This window comes from Hipposideros armiger, unplaced genomic scaffold (assembly GCF_001890085.2).
Source record: "Hipposideros armiger isolate ML-2016 unplaced genomic scaffold, ASM189008v1 scaffold_75, whole genome shotgun sequence".
Taxonomy (NCBI): Eukaryota; Metazoa; Chordata; class Mammalia; order Chiroptera; family Hipposideridae; genus Hipposideros; species Hipposideros armiger.
The window spans coordinates 1,585,607-1,603,452 of NW_017731425.1; the positions used below are offsets into that span (position 1 = coordinate 1,585,607).

At 54.3% G+C, this 17,846-nt stretch overlaps 1 protein-coding gene across 1 annotated transcript; it reads right to left on the reverse strand.

The window, feature by feature from the left end:
* Positions 1-121: 121 nt before the first annotated feature.
* Positions 122-17,814, reverse strand: CCDC157 (coiled-coil domain containing 157). The gene is given in 12 exon segments (XM_019643199.1): positions 122-2,077; positions 2,157-2,245; positions 2,705-2,851; positions 2,853-2,889; positions 3,929-4,110; positions 4,283-4,459; positions 5,748-5,938; positions 6,295-6,372; positions 7,077-7,722; positions 8,478-8,649; positions 10,699-10,957; positions 17,735-17,814. Coding segments are annotated over 12 exon segments (2,274 nt in total). The 5' UTR covers positions 17,781-17,814; the 3' UTR covers positions 122-1,827.
* Positions 17,815-17,846: the final 32 nt, after the last annotated feature.

The following is a 17,846-nucleotide window of genomic DNA, read 5'->3' on the forward strand; positions in this document are numbered from 1 at the left end:
AACTAAGATTGAACACGGCACCTTGAGCTGAATGGGCCGGAAGCTGCCAACAGGCAGCCGGATGGCAACTGGACTTGGAGCTGAGCTAGCTGAGCCCTCCACAACTAAGATTAAAGGACAACAACTTGGCTGTTCCCCTTCCCCAATTCCCCCCAAAAATCTTTAAACAAAAACAACAAAAAAGTCACCTTGGTCTCTACTGCCTGTGGGAAGTGGATTCTACAACGACCCCCAAGATTTCCCCCAGACCCCATAAACATGCCTTGTATAATACTGGAACTGTGACTCTAATGGATTTGACTCCCGTGATTAGGTTATATTATATGGCACAGTGGACTTTGAGAGAGAAAAGTATCCAGGTGGACCTAACCTAGCCACATGAGAAATTCTTTGTTGCTGACTTAAAGATGGAGGTGGTAAGGAAGGCGGACAGTCTCTAAGAACTAAGAGTGACCAGCAAGGATACAGACCTCAACCTACAGCAGCAAGAATCAGAATCCTGCCAACAACCAAATGAGCCTGGGTTCTTCCCCAGAGCCATCAGAACAAAATGCAACCTGGCAGATACTTTGATTTCAGCCTTCTAAGACCCCGAGCAGAGAATCCAGCCACACGGGGCCTGGACTTCTGACCTAACTATGAACTAATGAATGGATGCAGAGAGGAGCTGAGCTGTGATGGGTCCTTCTCCTGCACTTGGGCCCAGGCCTCCTGCCTCAGGGAACCCCAGCCTCACGGCTGGCTCTCACCTGAGAGGGGCGGGGCCAGCGCATCCCAGCCTTCCTCAGGAAACTCTGGGCTCCACAGGAGCAAGAGTTGGGCAGACCCTGGCCATGCCAGTTCAGCTGATACCTGGCCCCTCTTGACCCTTCTCTCTAAACTGGGACACACTACCTGCTGGCCTCACCAGGATAAAATGTCATGGGAAGCTAGGAGCGCCCACCCTGAGAAGTCCTCAGCAAGGTCTTAGGGCCCGTCCCTCACAGACAAGGTGACTCAGGGCAAGCTGGAGCCTTGTGAGGATAACTGGACTGCTATGGGTCTGGTGTGGCTGGTGGCATCAGGGCCTGGGCCCCAAGGAATAGGCCTGGGGAAGCCAAGGCTGGCTGGGGCGTCCCACCCTCTGGTTGGGTGAGGCCTTGCCCTGCCTTCAGTGGCCTCCTGGGGATCTGACCTGGATTTAGAGAAATCCTTTGTGACTCACATTTCCTGAAAGTGAAGAGTTCCTCAGGGAAAGGAAAGCTGCCTTTTTGGGTCCTTCATGTCCCCATCCCCAGGTTCAGAGCCAGGGTGGGAGGCCCCAGGTTTGGACCCGGGGCTGGGGACGGCATTGCTGTCTCTGCCTGTCTCCAAGAGCCCAGAGCCAGAACCCCAGTCTCTGACTCCTTTCTTGCCTTAGATATCCTCACTGGGCCCACCTTGAGCTGCCCTCCTTCCGCTGCACACCCCCTACATTGACATTGCCCTTTATTGGTGGGGGGGGGGGTCACTGAGTCCATGCTACCCTTTGGCCCTGCCATGGGGATTGAAAGACTGCCTTTCACCTGGCCCAGGTGTTAGAAGCTGCTTTCTGTCCTCGGTGTGCCCTCTGTTCCCATTGCCCCTGTCAGGAAGCTCCCGTTTACTGAGGATCCACCAGGTGCCAGGCCTCTGCTGGTGTATGGCCTGCATGGCTGGGGACTCGGTGGTCCCTGCCCAGGATAGGGAAGGAAGGACTCTGTCCCTGGCTCAGTGCTGAGGCCAAGGTCGCTGTGGGTAGATGGCCAGGGCTTTATTACATTGGGTGGGTTGCCAGCCACCTGCCCTCCAGCCACATCCCACTATAGGCTACATGGGCCGCCCGTGGGGCTGGTGCATAGGGCCGGCCGGGCCCTGGCTTGGTGACAGTCTTCTCCTCAGCCTAGCCAAAGCCCGGATGGGGTTCTGGGCACAGGCAGTCGCGTGGGTCACATCCTCTAGGGAGGACTTGCTGATCCGGCCACAGGGCTGCTGAGGTGGGGATGCCCGGGGCTGGCCAGGCAGGGTCCTGCCTGCACTGGCCATCCTGCTGCCAGGTAGGTGCTGCCTACCCAGAGGCCTGAGGGAAGACCAGATATAAGAGCGAGGGGAACCAGTCCAGCCCCTGTCTGCCCCACTTCTGGCAAAGCCTCACTTACCCTGGGGATGCTCTCTGGGCCTGGGCTGGGGGCACTGCTCCCTGGATTCCCTGGCTGGGAAGGGCCCAGAGCTGGTCCTGCGGGATCAGCTACAAAGAAAGCCAAGTTCAGAAAGGCCCAGGAGTCCCCTTCCCACTGTTCAGAGAGGGTATAATAGCCAAGGAGGGGCAGGGAGGGCCTAAACTGTACCAATGGCCCCTTCTTCTGAGGGGCAGGGTTTGGGAAGCCTTCGAGGGCAGCCTCAGCTGCAGTAAGTGTGGGAAGGTTTGCTTTCTGACAAGGCTTCTGGTTGCACTTGGAATGAAAGTACAAAGGGCCAGAGGGGGTGAGGGGTGTGTGTGGGGGGGGCAGGTTGGAGCTAGAAAGGCACTGTAACATCCTCATGCCCTCTTAATGTGGAAGATGTTTCACAACAGCTCAGCCTAAAGCCACATCCCACGAGGCTCTCAACAGGTTCCCGGGGTGGGGTCTGAAGACCTCTGCTGGGTCAGGAGCCTCCTCCAAGTCCCCAAGGGCTAGCCACTCAGGGAGGGAGCCAGGCTGCCCACCTTGAGGCCCCCCTGCTGGGCTGCCTCCCGAATTTTGGACAACATCGACTGGAGCCGCCCATTCTCCTCCTGCAGGACCCGGATGCGGATGTTGTTGGCCTGCACCTGCCTCTCCATGTCATCCGTGACATTGCCGGAGGCTGTGGGGACACACTATTTGGCACCTCACCGCACCAGGCCTGCCTCTTGTGCTCAACAGGACAGGACCTCTGGGGGCAGGCATGCCAGCTGGGGTGTACTTTGGGTTGATGGCCCAGCACACACAGGGCAGCTGGGCAGGGTCAGTGCATGGGGCCTCACTGGGCCTCGCATCTCATCTTCCTTCTCCTGAGGCCCTGTCCCCACTCCCAGTCCCCCTACCTGCTGGAAGGTGACCACAGCATTAGAGAATTTGAGAGTTGGGTGGGACTTAGAGCTCAGTGAAGACTTAGACAAAAGAGTGAATCTCTTCCAAGGCCACCTGCTTTTGGAGGGCCAGAGAGACAGCGAGTTGGCCAGTACCACTGCCACTCTTGGGTATGAGTCAGGAATACAGCAAGGACGTTCTTTCTCACCACTCGGGGGATGGATGCTTCCTTCCTGCCCTCTCTGATTCTGTTTCCTGGTTTGTAAAAAGAGGCTGCTACCTGCCTGGCAGGGCAGCTGAGAGGGCCACAGGAGGGCCTGGCACATAGTCAGCACTCAGGGATGATGACTTATCATGACCAGTTACATTGCAGGGGATCTTCCCTATGGCTCTGCGAATGGATTAGTGCTTTAGAGGGCTGGAAGGGCTGAGATGAGAACCTAGGTGGCTTGGCATCCAGTCCTCTGTCAAGACTGGTCCCTAGCACTCCAGTGCCATGAGGTCCAGGACACCAGACAGTTGGGGCTGTGCCCCTAGAACTGGCCACATGGTATGGTTTGGGGAGATGCCAGGGCAGGGGACACAGGGAAGCTGAGCAAGAACTGGCATGTGACGTGGTGATGAGCACAAGCTACAGAGGCAGCCAGACCTGTGTCTGGATTCAGCTGTGTGACTGTGCGCAGTCACCTCACCTCTGGGTTTCCATGTTCCCATCTACACAGAGGAGTAGATAACACTGGAAGCACCTGCACGTCGTGGGGACTCTGTAGGGGCCAAACTGCTGACCGTCCTGGCTCTACCACCCTCACTGCAGGCTGGGGAGCTGCAGACCCCAGTGTCCTGCCTGCCCCAGGCCCCGGTGTGCCCTGTGTACCAACCCAGGGCCCTTACTTTGGACCTGGGCCTCGACAGGTCTATGCAGGTCTGGGAAGGTCACCAGCAGCCGCTCCTGCTCCTTCAGCTCCACGAGCTCCAGTTCCAGCTCCGAGATGGTCAACTGCAGATCTGTCATCGCCTGCTCCAGGCCTTGCTTCTCCCCCTGCAGGCTCTGCAGCAGCTCCTGGGACAGAGGGAGGCTCAGACCTGGCCCACAGAACAGCTCCTGTCTTCCCTAAAGACACCCACCCTCTCCACTCCTCAGACATGGGACAGGCCCACAGGCACTCAGCCGGCTGGAGGCTCCTCTGGTGAAAAGGAAGTCTCCCTTACACCCTCCCGCTGCCCACTCCTACCTGCTGGGCCCGGAGCTGGCACTGCCCCTGCTCCCTCTCACTCTGCACACTCTGCAGCTGCTCCTCCACATGGGCCCGCTGGGCCTCGGCCTCGTCCAGACTGCCCCGAAGCTCCTCGCGCTCCTGGTCCAGGCTGTCCAGCTGCTGTAGCAGGGCTCGCTGTTTGGCCTGCAGGGACTGAGCCGGGATGGGCAAGCAGGGAGGCCATGAGGCCCACAGGGCTAGGCCTAGCCACGTGGGACTAAGGAGGCTATAGTATCTGTGATCCCACCCCCAAACCCTCCCTGTTGTGCTGCATCTGTCTGTGTGGGGGGAGGCTATGTATACACGTGGAAGGCAAGGGGCAGAGGGAAGATGGCAGCAGGGAGACACACCCCCCGTCCTGGTCAAGTCAAGGCTCCCCAGCTTGCAGGTTCTGCCCCCTTAGAAAGCAGTTGGCTGACTATCGGCCTCATTCCCACTTCTCCACTCAGAGAGGAATTCTAAGAAATGTAATTTTCTTCTACCCCTTAGGTCTCCAGAGTCCCATCAGCCCATGTCACTTGGAACCCACATTTCCTGACACCCACAGAGTGTGAAGCAAAAAGAACCAACCCAGGCCATCTCTGGGTCCTGGGTTCACCTCTGGCTAGCTGTGTGGCCTTGGGCAATTTCCTTAACCTCACTGAGTCTCAGTTTCCTTATCCAAGAGTACCTGCCTCCTACTCTAGTGGTGAGGAGGAAGAATAAGAGGACTGCAGAGGCTGAGCCCAGTGCCTGGCTTACAGAAGCCACCTGATGTGTGGCGACTGTGACTATTTGCTGGGCACTGAGAAAAGCACCTGCGTGGGGCTGAAAGGCTTTCCCATCCTGGGCCATGCCTGGCCCTGAGGGCTTCCACCTGGAATCGTGGCTCCCCGCCCAGCCAGGATAGCCCCTAGATCTGCCCCCTCTCTAGGTGGCAGGTGTGACAGGTCACTCGCTCCCTCAGCCACGCCATTGGGGACTCCTACAAGGCTCCACTGCCCACCACAGCTGTATCCTGGGCCCTCTGCCCTTTCTAGCCCTCCTCTTGCTGATGGACTAATCACCAGCCATTGGCATCCAGTTCAAAAGCCACCTCCTCCCAGAAGCCTTCCTGGATTCCCATAGGCAGATGTGACTGTCCCTTCCAGAACCCCTGCAGCATTTTCCCTGCCTCTCTTAGCCATCCGGCAGAAAAGTTGTGGTGGCACAACTGCTTGCCCTTGCCAGGTTCCTTCAGAACAAGGCTTCCTTTGGCCATATCTGTCCCTGGGTCACCATTCCCCCAGTTCCTGGATCAGAGGAGGACTCAGACCTCCATAAAGGTGAATCACACCAAAACCAGGGAGTGTGTTGGGGAGCAGATGCCTTACACAGATAAACCCCACCTCCCACCAGACCCATCTCTCCCTGCAGCCTACGTTGCAGGTGCCCAGGGTGCTGGCAAGGCCCCCGACCTCACCTCCTGATGGCGGACCATGCTGTCAATGCGGGCCTTCTCCTTGTCCAGCTCTGTGTTGGCCCAGCAGATCTGTTGGTTGGCCCCGTCCAGCCGCCCAGCCAGCAGCTGCACCTGCTCCTCTAGCTGCTGCACCTGCCTCTCGGCCTCTGCCCTGCGCTCAGCCTCCTCTTGCAGCTGCTGGGCCTTTGTCTCTGCAGGATGGAGCAGTCATGGGAAGGGATAGGGCAGGGGAGCCCTGGATGCAAGTCCCTGCACTGCCTCTGAGCCAGGATGGGACGGAGTGGGGAGGAGGGTGTCACAGCACATCTCTGGGCCTCAGTGTCATCAGCCACAAAATGGGGCTCTGAACCCTGCCTAAGGTGGGTTCTGAAAATAGAAGGTGGTAGCCCAACTTGGGTCATTACCCAACAATATGGCTGCCCACCCTCTTTGTGGTTCCCTTTGTCTTTGCCCCGGAAGCCCAGGGCACAGAGACAGAGGGTGCTTGTCCTGCCGTACCACTGAATACAGGGCACATGGCATGCGGCTGTATGACAGGGCTCCTCACCCACGGCCTTCGTGGTCTCCTGCTGCTGCTTCAGCTCCCTCTCCAGGGTGGCCACCTTCATCTTGAGGTCACTGGTTTCTGTGCAGCCAAGAGAGAGAGTCCCTTCAGAGGTTTCCTTGGGCCTGGCCGGTGGCCTTCCTGCCCAGTGGTGACAGCCATCACCATGTGGAGGGGCCACGTGGTTTGCGGGTGAACTCTGGGGAGGTGTCAGGAAGCCTGCTTGCTTCCTATTGGCTGGTTGCCATGTCTGTATATCTCTCTGGGCCTCAGTGTCCTCCATGGAAGTGACTGAGGCTCAAAAGGGCAGTCAGTGACTTGCCCAAGTCCCTCCGACCTCACATCAGCAGGCACTGGCTGACTTCTAGTGCCAGTGCTATATCTCTTTGTCTAACGGCTTTCACCAAAGCCCAAGAGGCCATTTTACTGGCTGGAGGTGCCAGGGGAGCAATCTTCCCCAGGAGTCACCTTTAGTGACTGACAGGAATGAGTGGATGAGCCCCTCGGCGCTCTCACCCCTCTAAGGAGATAACTCTGAGGCACGTGTTCTACACCGGCTCCAGTGTTCCCGACTGGATTAAGCCCCAGTTGCCGGATGGTTCGATGAGTGCACCCTCTTTTGCTGCCTTCCTTTCCCTGTGTCTCTGGCCCACTCCCCAGTCCTGGTTACTTCCACACCGACTACTTGTACTGCAGCCCTGTCGTGGGATCTGCTTGTGGGAGAGCCCAAACTAAGGCTGTAGCAGGGTCCCGGGCACTAAGGGTCCGGCTTCTGGGACACAGACCTGCGAGCAGCTGCTGCTTGTCATGCTCCCATGTGGCCAGGAGCTGTTGGGTCTCATCCGCCTGCCGCTGTCGCTCCCCCTGCTCCTGCTGCAGTGTCTGCTCCAGCTCGCTCACCTGCTTCCTCAGTGAATCCTTCTGCCCCTCAGCCTCCTCCAGCTGGGCCCTGAGGGGCCCGACGAGCTGATTGAGGGCCCCCACATGCTTACTGAGGCGCGTCAGGTCTTTGCTCTGCTCTGCTGCCCAGTGGCCCACAGCGGCAGCTGGCAGTGGCCTGAGCCCCATGCTGTCCTGCACCAGCTGCTGGAACTGGTCCAAGGATGAGGGCAAGTTCTGGCTCTGACACAGACTAATGACCACCTTGCCTACCTCCCGCAGGCTGCCCTGGACACTGGTGCATGCATCACAGGGCACCAGGGCCGTCTCCACAGTCTGGGAATGGGTACTCCTGGTATCCTCAGTGGTCCTGGCTGGAGACTGCAGGGAGACTATGATGGGGAGGCTGTCCAGCTCTTGGCAGGGCTGGGACAAGCCTGGCATTGGGGAGCGGGGCTTGATGAACTTGGCAGTCAGAAATTCAGGGCTCCTGGATGGCTCGCCCTTGGCTGTGGGCTTGGAGGTGGGGGTCTTCCCTTGGGTTGCCCTTTTCTGTGGTCAGGAAAAGAAAGGGAAAGCAGGTGAGGGAGATGGGCCTGGGAGGTGAACACTTCCCTGGGGATTTCTGTGACAGCCTCTCCTAATGCTCAGACCTTCAGATGTTATCTAACACCCATATGAATGAGAGCAAACCTTGTCTTTTCTTTTCACTGCCTCAAGTTACCAAGCCCAGGCCTCTTCTCTGCTGCCCCTGTCCCAACCCACCCCCTGACCCTAGCTCAGTGCAGTTACATACGTGGCTGGGAAAGTAACAGTGACAGACCCAGTTGCCGGTTACTGGGCTTTTGCTTAGTGGACTTGCCTTTTCTCGTGTCACTGTAGTCACTCTCAGTTTTAGTCTGCTCTCCATCATGGTGATAGTGGTCCTTCCCACTAGGTGGTTGTGAGGATTATGGGATAACACATAACAAATGGTGCTCATATTTACACTATTACCTAACAATGCCCTGAGAGGTAGGGACTGGCATTACTCCCACTGTACAGATGAACATACTGAGGTTCAGAGTAGGTAGGATTTTTCCAAAGTCCCACAGTGTAAAGAGCAGAGCCCAGCAGCCCAGACATGCCTGCCGTGGCCCGTGTTGCTAACTGCCAAGCTGCATGGGCCTTGATTAGGAGGCTCCAGAGTCGATACCCTCCTTTGGGCAGCAATGGATGCAGTGCCCACATGGTGAGCTAAGAAGCTGGGGCAGTGTGGACTGGTGTGAAGGTGACCACAGCTGGGGAATGGGGGTTAGATGACCCACCTGGCAGGAAGCCTGCTGGTAGAGCATGCTCAGCTTCAGCAGACTATTCCAGAAGCGCTGTACTGTGAGCCCCACAGACATGCAGATTCCTGCAGCCCGGGCAGGGGGCACTGTCTGCTCCGAACCAAAGTTCTCCAAGTAGCTCCCACAGCTCTGAAGTAGCAGCAGGAGCCTGCGGGCAGAAACAGCAGGGTCAGCTAGGACACAGCCCAGTGCCAGTGTGCCCTCATGCCACATAACTGGGAGCCTATGGCTCTGGGGAACTGGCACAGGAATCAGGGACTTGGAGCGCCTTAGAATATGCTCTGCCAGGCCAGCTTCAAACCCAACCCCAGAGCCACTTCTTCCAGGAAGCCCTCCCTGAGGGCTGAGCTTGGGGGCCTCTTCTGGGCCTCCTGGGTGACAGCACTTCTGCCTGACTGTTCCCCAGTGGACCAGGATGCTCTGGGAGGCTGGGCCCTGCCTCAGTTGCATCCTGAGTGCTTGGAAAGTGCTGGATGAGTGGCTGCCTAACATCATGTGGCTGACAGCCTTCACCTTACAGAGGACAGAGCTGAGAGCCAAAAGGGGAGGAGCCTGTCCACAGCCTCAGGGTGAGTGTGCAGGGCAGGGGTGCCCTGCAGTTTCCTGATTCTAGTCAGGGGCTTCTCCTGCAGGGTGCTTCCATGGCAACAGAAATGTGGAGTGACTCTTCACTAGATCTCTATCCTAAGCTCAGAGTTCCAAATTAGAGTCAGGGGCTAATTTTAAGGCAATGGAGTGTTAAAAAGGTAAGTTTGTATTTGCATGGGAACCAGGCTATTTTAATGGAAGAAATACTGTGTTTACAAAACATACCAGGCAGATAAGTGACCTTCTCTTGTTTCACATGCAGGGAGGGTCTCAGGCAGAGAGGGCCTGGGGGAGGAGGTGTCAGCCACCTCCAGGCCCTGCCCCTCTCTGGGCCATGGTGTCCTCCTCTGTAAATGGGGACAACTGTGCCTGTTGCAGTGCTGAGCAGCATTGGGGGGTGGAAAAGGACAAAGCACGACCTTGACAGAGCACTCTCTGTATTCATACAGGCAGACCCTCAAAGTGAGAGACTGCTGTGCTGCCTGCATTACTTTCATCCTTAGTCATACGCATATAATTCCATCCCTGACATGAACTGAGCACCTCCTCTAAATGCTATATCCTAAGCCGGTGACCATGGCCCTGTCCTCCAGGGTTCCCAGGCTGCTCTAGGTCTCAGACCCAGTGGTCTCTACCAGGAGTTATGTACACACATAGAATCCCAGGGGAGGCTCCACCTACCTCAGTCACAGGAGGGCAGAGGGGTTCAGCAAGGGGTGGGAATACATGTCAGCAACAGCTTCAGAGAAGGGGGATGGGTGAACTGGGCCTTGACAGATAAATGGGGCTTGGCCAGACCAGGAAGAGGTGGGCAGGGCACTCCTAGCAAAAACCACAGCATGTGCAAAGCCAGGAGGAAGGAAGGGGTGTTCTGTGCTTACAGGTTCAGCCCCTCACGGGTTCCAAATGGTGCTTTTACACTGAGGGCACCTCCAGGCCTCTAAGTGGTTACTCTGGCTTCTTTGCCCCCAAGCAGGTCATCCCCAAGCTGCTGGGGTCCCTGTCTGTCAGGCCCCCATGACTTCATTAGTGTGTAAAGTTTTGGAGCACAGGGAACCTGAATTGAGATCTGCAGGAAGTGGAAGACTAATGACCATGTTAACGTTAATGACAGTGTAGAAACAGTGGGGGTGTGGGAGAATCCACTGGCCTCTTCCCAGCAGGGCCAGAATTTGGAAAAACACATCCGGTGTCTGGCCCCATGACATACAGTGGGGACAGCACAGCCCACAAGACGCCAGGAAAAAGAACCTGGGATAGAAACTCTGAACAGCAGCTGTGCTATCTCCAACACACAGAAACCCTGAGGAGGCAGCTAGCAGCAGCCGGAGAGGTAGTGGTAAGAGCTGGGGTGCCACAGAGACCAATATGGTGGTCAGCATCTCCCTGAGGAGGATAGGATAAGATAGGATAGGATAGCATAGTCCACAACATCAAGTGAGATCACTGTGAGGGCCCTGAGCTGACCTGGCCCCCAAAAGTACTGAGTCAAAGGTGATAATTGTTACCAATATCATCACCACTGCTGGAGGGGGATCCCAAGGCTACTACTGGTTTAAGGGGTGGGTGCCAGCATCTCAGGGTCACCAGATTTGGTCAAGGCCCTTACCTGTCGATGACAAGTTCCAACAGCACAGCATGGGACAGCTGTGTGAACTCAGGGTCACCTGGCACGTGGTCATAGTGCTCTAGCAAGGCCACCATGTCCAGGTCACAGGCCACGCGGTCAGGAAACTTCCAGGAGAGAAAGCGCATGGGTCCGGCACGGGAAAAGACATCTACGATGGTGCCCTGCAGGTCGGTGAGGTCCTTGCGCAGGCTGTCCATGCAGGCCTGGCTGCCTAGCAGGTGAGCCATCCTCACGGCTCCTAGGGTGGGCAGAGAGAAGCCCTGTTAGCCAGAGCCATGTGGCCACTGCGGGAGGAAGCTTCCTGAGACCCCCTATTTGACCAGATGCTCCTAGGCTCAAGTGCATCTTAGACCCTGGGGAGAAATCTGCTTATTGGCCCCAGATTACCTGGCCCTTCGGAAGCTGGTTGTGGGTGACTTTGCCAGCCTCCCTCTCACCCACCCTACCCAACACCTATACTGCTGATTCCATTGTTCCACAAGTATTTCCAAGCACCTGTGTATGCCAGACCCCTGCTGGGTGAATACATCTGTGAATGAGAAGGTACCTACTGTCCTTCCCTCCCAGAGCAAACCATTAAACAGGCAACTGACAACTGAAAGAAAGGCTGTAACACAGCGTGTCTGGGAGTGCTGGGCCATACCACACCACTGTCATCTCTTGGCTACACCACTGCAGTAGCTTCCAGCTGGGCCACAGAACTGCCTGCCCCAATCTCATCTACTTCAGCTCCAGAGATCTGGGCCAAACCTTATCTGATCACTTCACACTGGTCAACAACCGCTCAGGACTCCCTGTGGCCCTTGGGAGAAAAGGCCTCCTCTGGCTGTGTCCCTCCCCACTCCCTCTCGTCTCCCCCTCTCTCTGCTCCATACTCACCACTCCCACCACTGTCAGCTGCAGAGCAGCTCATTCACAGGCACTGGTTTCCGCATCTATTCCCATCTGTCCCCTCTATGTGAATTGTGCTTCCCCCATCCAATTCCCATCACCTGGTTAACTCCTCTTATCCTTCAGGGTTCCTGGATATCACCTCCTACAGGAAACTTTTCCTGAGCACCCTTCAGGCTGGGTTAGGTAACCCATTTCAGCCCTGATGGCTTGGCTGGAATAGCCTCCCCTCTCCAGGCCAGGTCCTCAGTTCACATGAGTCACTGTGGTATGCCCAGTGTGGCCAGCCTGGGGCCTGGCTCATGGTACATGCTCATTGGCAAGTGAATGACTGAGTAATTGAATGGAGAAAAGAAAAAAATGCACAAAGAAATTTGAAAATACATTGATTTGGGGAGGAGGGACGGGGAGACAAGTCTTAAGGTATAAGAGAGGAAAACCTGAAAAATCTGTAATGATATTTAACCTACAGGGGGCCCATTATATACCGTATTTCCTCATGTAGAAGACATACCCTTTTTTGAAAAATTTGGGGTCTAAAAACTGGGTGCTTCTTATACAGTGGTTGAATGAGCGCAAAAAAACAAGCGCAAAACAAGTGGGAAATGCAAGTAAAAAAAATCTACAACCACTGTATAAGACGCACCCAGTTTTTAGACCCCAAATTTTTCGAAAAAGGGTACGTCTTATACATGGGGAAGTACGGTATTGATCCAGCGAGCCCCAGCCCTGCCCTTCCTGGCTTTGTGGCCTCAGGAAAGTCAGTGCACCCCTCTGAGCCCCAGCTGCCTCAGTTGTAAGATGGGGTCCTTGTTCCCAACCAGGCTGGGTGGTTGTGAGGCCTTTAAAGGTGTCAACAAGTAAAGTGCTGGGTCCAGGGTGACGCAGCAGTAAAAGTTCTCTAGCAGTAGTAACTAGTATTATTGTGATTATTATTAGCAGCAATGACAGCAAAGGTCATCTTTGGAGCCACTATGCTTCCCCTTTCCCCCTGTGGTCCGCACAGCCTGTTTCTTGTCCAGCTTCAGAGTCTATGGACATCTGAAGACAGTGATTTGGATGAACCATCCATGGCCCTTGACTTGAAGGTGGAGAAGTGACAGTTCCAGCCCCTCCTATGACTCACTGCATGCCTCAGGGGTTCTATTTTCTGGCACCTGGGGTCAGAGCCAGCAGTCTCTTCAGAGCTGGGCAGCCCTATGGACGCTGAGCACTGGTCCCTTCCCACTTTACAGCAGGGGCCCCTAGTCCTTTGTGGGTTTTTCAGCATCAGAAAGCACTTCCTTGTACCACAGCCCCTCCTTGCAATTCAAGGGCTTCTTGGGCAATATTTAGGCCATGGCCCCTCTGGCCCACAGTAAGTCCAGGCCTGACCAGGAAACCTCTCTTCCTCCAACCTATTTCTAACCCATCTCTCTCCTCTCAGAAAATGGCACCCCCACTGAGCACACCTGGGCACTTCCTTGAGTCCCCTTCCTTTACTTCCACATCCAAGTACCAAGTGCTGTAAATCCTATGTCCAAACCACACTGAGAATCCAGCGCTTCTGTCCATCAATACTGCTCCACACTCCACCATCTCCCCAGACCACTGCCACAGCCTCCCGGAGGGGTCACCCGCTTCCCTCCACCCAGCACCACCTCTCCCACTCTATACATGGCAACCAGAGTGATTATATAAAAAGGCAACTCCTACCCCTGCTATAGAACTCCTGCATGGCTTTCTACAACATAAAGACTGGACTGTTTCCCCAGGCGCTTGCCCTGGGTGGTCAGCCCCCACCTCAGCTCTCACCACTCAGAGTGTGCCCCCTCCCTATACTTCCTCTAGATTAGACACCTCCCTCAGGTGCCCAGGCCAGGTAAGGTCCCCTGTTACACATTCTCAGAGTATCCTGTTCTTTTCCATCCCAGCACACACCACACTGGCACTGAATCATTATTTGAGTAATTACTTGTGGGTGGCAGTCTGTCTCCTTGCCAGTGCATGAACTGTTTGAGTTCACTGCGGTACCACCTGGCCACCCGGGCCAAGAGGCCCACAGGTGCTAGGAAGCTCAGAGGCACCCAGGGATAGTTCCCGAGGTCTGAGCCGGCCTTTCTGGCCTCCAGAGTGCTGTACCCTGTTTTTACCTCTGTGCACGTACCTGCCTATAGAGCTGGATGTCTACACAAGTGCCTGCCCACCTCTCGGACTAGCCTAAGGCTCAGGGTCAGAGGCTCATCCAGGTACCTGGCTTCCTGTCTCCAGTGCAGGGCTGGCCCCAAACAGCTCTTCAGTCCCTGGGAATGGATGAAGGCAAAAGTGAATGAGTGGTCACTCAGGGAGAGCTTCCTGGGGGACAGGGAGGAGGCTGTCCCAGGAGGAGAAGGTATTCTAGGCTGGATGAATGGGGTGAGGGAAAAGGCAGGTGTGGTCACCTGCGTTGAACCTGAGCATAGATAGCATGCTTGTGCTAGCTGACCACAGGACCTACTGTGTACCACTTCCCAAGTCCTCCTTTTTTATACAGATGAGGAAACGGAGGCTCTGGAAAACTAGGGGGTCAGCCTAAGTTCACTCGGGGAGCTGGGGTTCTTGAGTCCAACATCTCTGCTCTATACTCAGGCCATGCTGCTTCTAGAGCAGCACTGTCCAAAAGAAGTATAATGAAGCCACATATGGGATTTTCAATTTTCTACAAGCCATGTTAAAAAAGCAAAAAAATAGCAAAATTAATTTTAATAATGTATTTTATTTAACCCAATAATATATTCGGTTATTTAACCAAAAATATTATCATTTCAACATGAAATCAATATAAAATCATTAAGGAGGTTTTTTTTTTAATTTTTTTTATTCTTTGCGTAAGTCTCAAAATCCAGTGTCCATTTGACACTTACAGCACATCTGAATTTGAACCAGCCACCATTTTCAAATGTACCACCACATGAGCTGGTGGCTATTGTATTGCATAGTGCAGGTGTAGAGGGTCAGATCCTGTGTGTTCATTCTGCAAACGGTGACTGAATACCTACTATATGCTGGGCACTGTGTCAAGAATAGGGACAGAGCAGGCCGGCCGAGTGGCGCGTTGGTTAAGAGCTGGCTTGGGACGCCAGAGGGCCCCGGTTTGGAACCCACAGTGTAGACAATGCCCTCTACAACTAAGATGCTAAACAACAGCTCAACCTGGAGCTGGGCTGCCGTGAATCGCCGGGGACGGCGTAGGCTGCAGCCCCTGCTGCAGCGGGTTGCCATGGGCTACCTTGTGTAGCCAGCAGCCAGCGTGAGTGACCAGCAGCCACCGTGAGAGGCCGTCCAGAAGCCAGCGACTGATCTGCCTCGTCCGGGAAGAGCGCAATGATGGTGCCAACTTGGGCCAGTGAAGCAACATCCTCCACAACTAGACTGAAGAACAAAAGGACAGCAACTTGTCTGTTCTCCTTCTCCCAATTCCCCAGCGCTGTTCCTATCCCCCAATTCCCCAATAAAAATCTTAAAAAAAAAACAAAAAACTAGGGACAGAGCAAGGCACACGGAGCTGTCCACGAGGAACCACCATCTAAGTCTGAGGGTCTCTTCAGGGGGCTAGTCTTAGCTGTGTCAGCTCTACCCCACAACACACACACACACACACACACACACACACACACACACGCACAGGCCCATATCCCATACACATATGCTGCCTTGGTGACTGTCTCTAATGAGATATTGCCACCCATGAGATTTTATGTCCTCAAGGAATGAGGCAGAAACAAACAGAAAAAACAGACTGAAACATCCTGGTTTTCCTTTCTGTAAAGGGAGGATGAAAATAAATAAAGCAAGCAAGACACCCTACCCTGGGACGAGGCCCTGGAACTCAGGAGCTTGCTTGTGAAGACACCATGAAACATTGACCTGTTCACCCTTAAATAACTACAGCTGCCATCTGGGGCCATCTAAGATACCAACTCCTGTTAGATTCCAGCTCTGGTAAGCACCAGCAAATACCAAAGAAGCAAGAATAGACAAGAGGAAACTGCAACATTGAAAAATAGCCAAGTTTACCTAGGTCAATTCTTCTGAACATTGGGGATTTGCAGACATCACCATGGTTTGAGAACCACTTAGGTGTGTGTCAAGTGTAGGAGCATTTGATATAGGCTTTCTCATTCCTGGGTCTTGAGTGGAACTCTCAATCTGACACAGTTCCTGAGGTCACATAGCTGATGGTGCTAATTGAGCTGACACTGCCCTGAGGTAGGAAGGGCAGCTAACTTTGCCTCTCCTCAGTTCCCTCAAGCTCAAGGTGGACTTCTGACTCACAGAGAAGGGAGGGAGCCTTTCCTCCATTCCCATTCAACATTCAAGCCTCTTCCCTCTCTGAGCCCTAGGGCCCTACCCCTCTGGTAAAGATTACGCCTACCTCCCCACCAGTGTGCCCGCAGAGATTCAAGGTCACCACCAAGAAAACACTTTGGAAACTCTAAAACCATGTTCCGTATTTCCCCCATGTATAAGACGCTCCCATGTATAAGACACACCTTAATTTTGGGGCCCAAAATTTAAAAAAAAATGTATTACATAAAGTTATTGAACTCAACTTTTATTCATCATAAAATTCATACAACTCCTCATCACTGTCAAAACTCCCGACCATTAGCTAGTCTTCATCTGTGTCTGATGACGAATCACTGTCTTCATATATTGCCTTGTCCTCAGCGGGAAATGCAAGTAAAACAATCTACAACCGGGCCTGCCGAGTGGCGCATTGGTTAAGAGCTGGCCTGGGACGCCAGAGGGCCCCGATTCGGATCCCACATACGCGGGCCAGTGACACTGCCCTCTACAGCTAAGATGCTGCACAACAGCTCAATCTGGAGCTGGGCTGCCGTGTGTAGCGTGAGCGGCCAGCAGCCGAGGTGAGCGGCCGTCCAGAAGCCGGCGACTGATCTGCCTCGCCCGGGAAGAGCGCAATGATGGTGCCAACTTGGGCCAGTGAAGTAACGTCCTCCACAACTAGACTGAAGAGCAAATCGACAGCAACTTGTCTGTTCCCCTTCCCCCAATTCCCCAGCGCTGTTCCCATCCCTAATTCCCCAATAAAAATCTAAAAAAAAAATAAAATCTACAATCACTGTATAAAACACACCCAGTTTTTAGACCCCAAATTTTTCGCAAAAGGGTGCGTCTTATACATGGGGAAATACGGTATATGGCAGTTGTCAGTCTCTGACTCAGGACTGCTAATTGCCTGGATCCCTGGGGACACTGAAGAAACCGAGTGAAGACAAAGAAATAAGTAACTGTACTAGTAGAGGAGTAAGAATGGCCTGGGTTTCGGTTCCCTCTCCACCAACTCTGAACTTCACTGTCCTCATCTGCAAATAAGTTGCTATAAGAAATAATTGATGTAATGCGTGTAGTGTTTGCCAAAGGGTTTGGCTCATGGTAAATGTTCAACAAATTCTAGCTAACATTATTATTCTACATTAATAACAATGACATAAACCAGCTATGGGGTGTGTGTGTGTGAGAGTGAGAGACAGGAAGGAGATGTGGGAGAGCATCTCTTTTTATCATGCCCCCATTTCACAAATGAGGAAACTGAACTTCAGACAAGACCTCAGAGCTGGCCCGCATTCAGGAGTTGGGAAGGAGGGAAGAGGGTATAGGGAGGAGAGGAAGCAAAAAGGGCTGGATTCAAGTAGTGCCTCAGGGAAGGGAGGGAAGTAGCCTGCAAGGAGGTACCTGTGGGAGTTAGGGGGTGGCATCTGAAGCAGCAGCCCCGATTTGAAATGGTCCGTGGGACTTAAGGGTGGGACTGTGGAAAGCAGGGAGTGAACCTAAAAAAGGCAGACAGACCCACGGGAAAAGGGACCAGAGATAGTTACAGCTTGGGACCTGGGAAGGTGCCCTGGAGGAGGTGGGCCTGAAGCAAAAGAGGGTGGGGGTAAGGGAGTAAGGAGGTGGGGTTTTGAAGAGGAGGCCCGAGGGGAGGGAGTTTTCCAAAGTGAGAGACCAATTGGAGGGAGCTGGGGACTTGAAAGGGGGGTCGGAGGAAGCGAGGAAATTGCCTGTGAAGTAAAGGGAAGGTGGGCCAGAGCAATGGGTTACGTGCAGGCGTCCGGCAGGTGATGTAGATAGAACGTCTCACCAGTCTCCAGCGTCGCAGCCTCAGCCTCTGTGTCTGGTCGGCTCATGGAACTGACTCGGGCACGCCAGCCGCTCCTGTAAACCCCGGCAAATCGTAGCCGGGTGCCCCTACC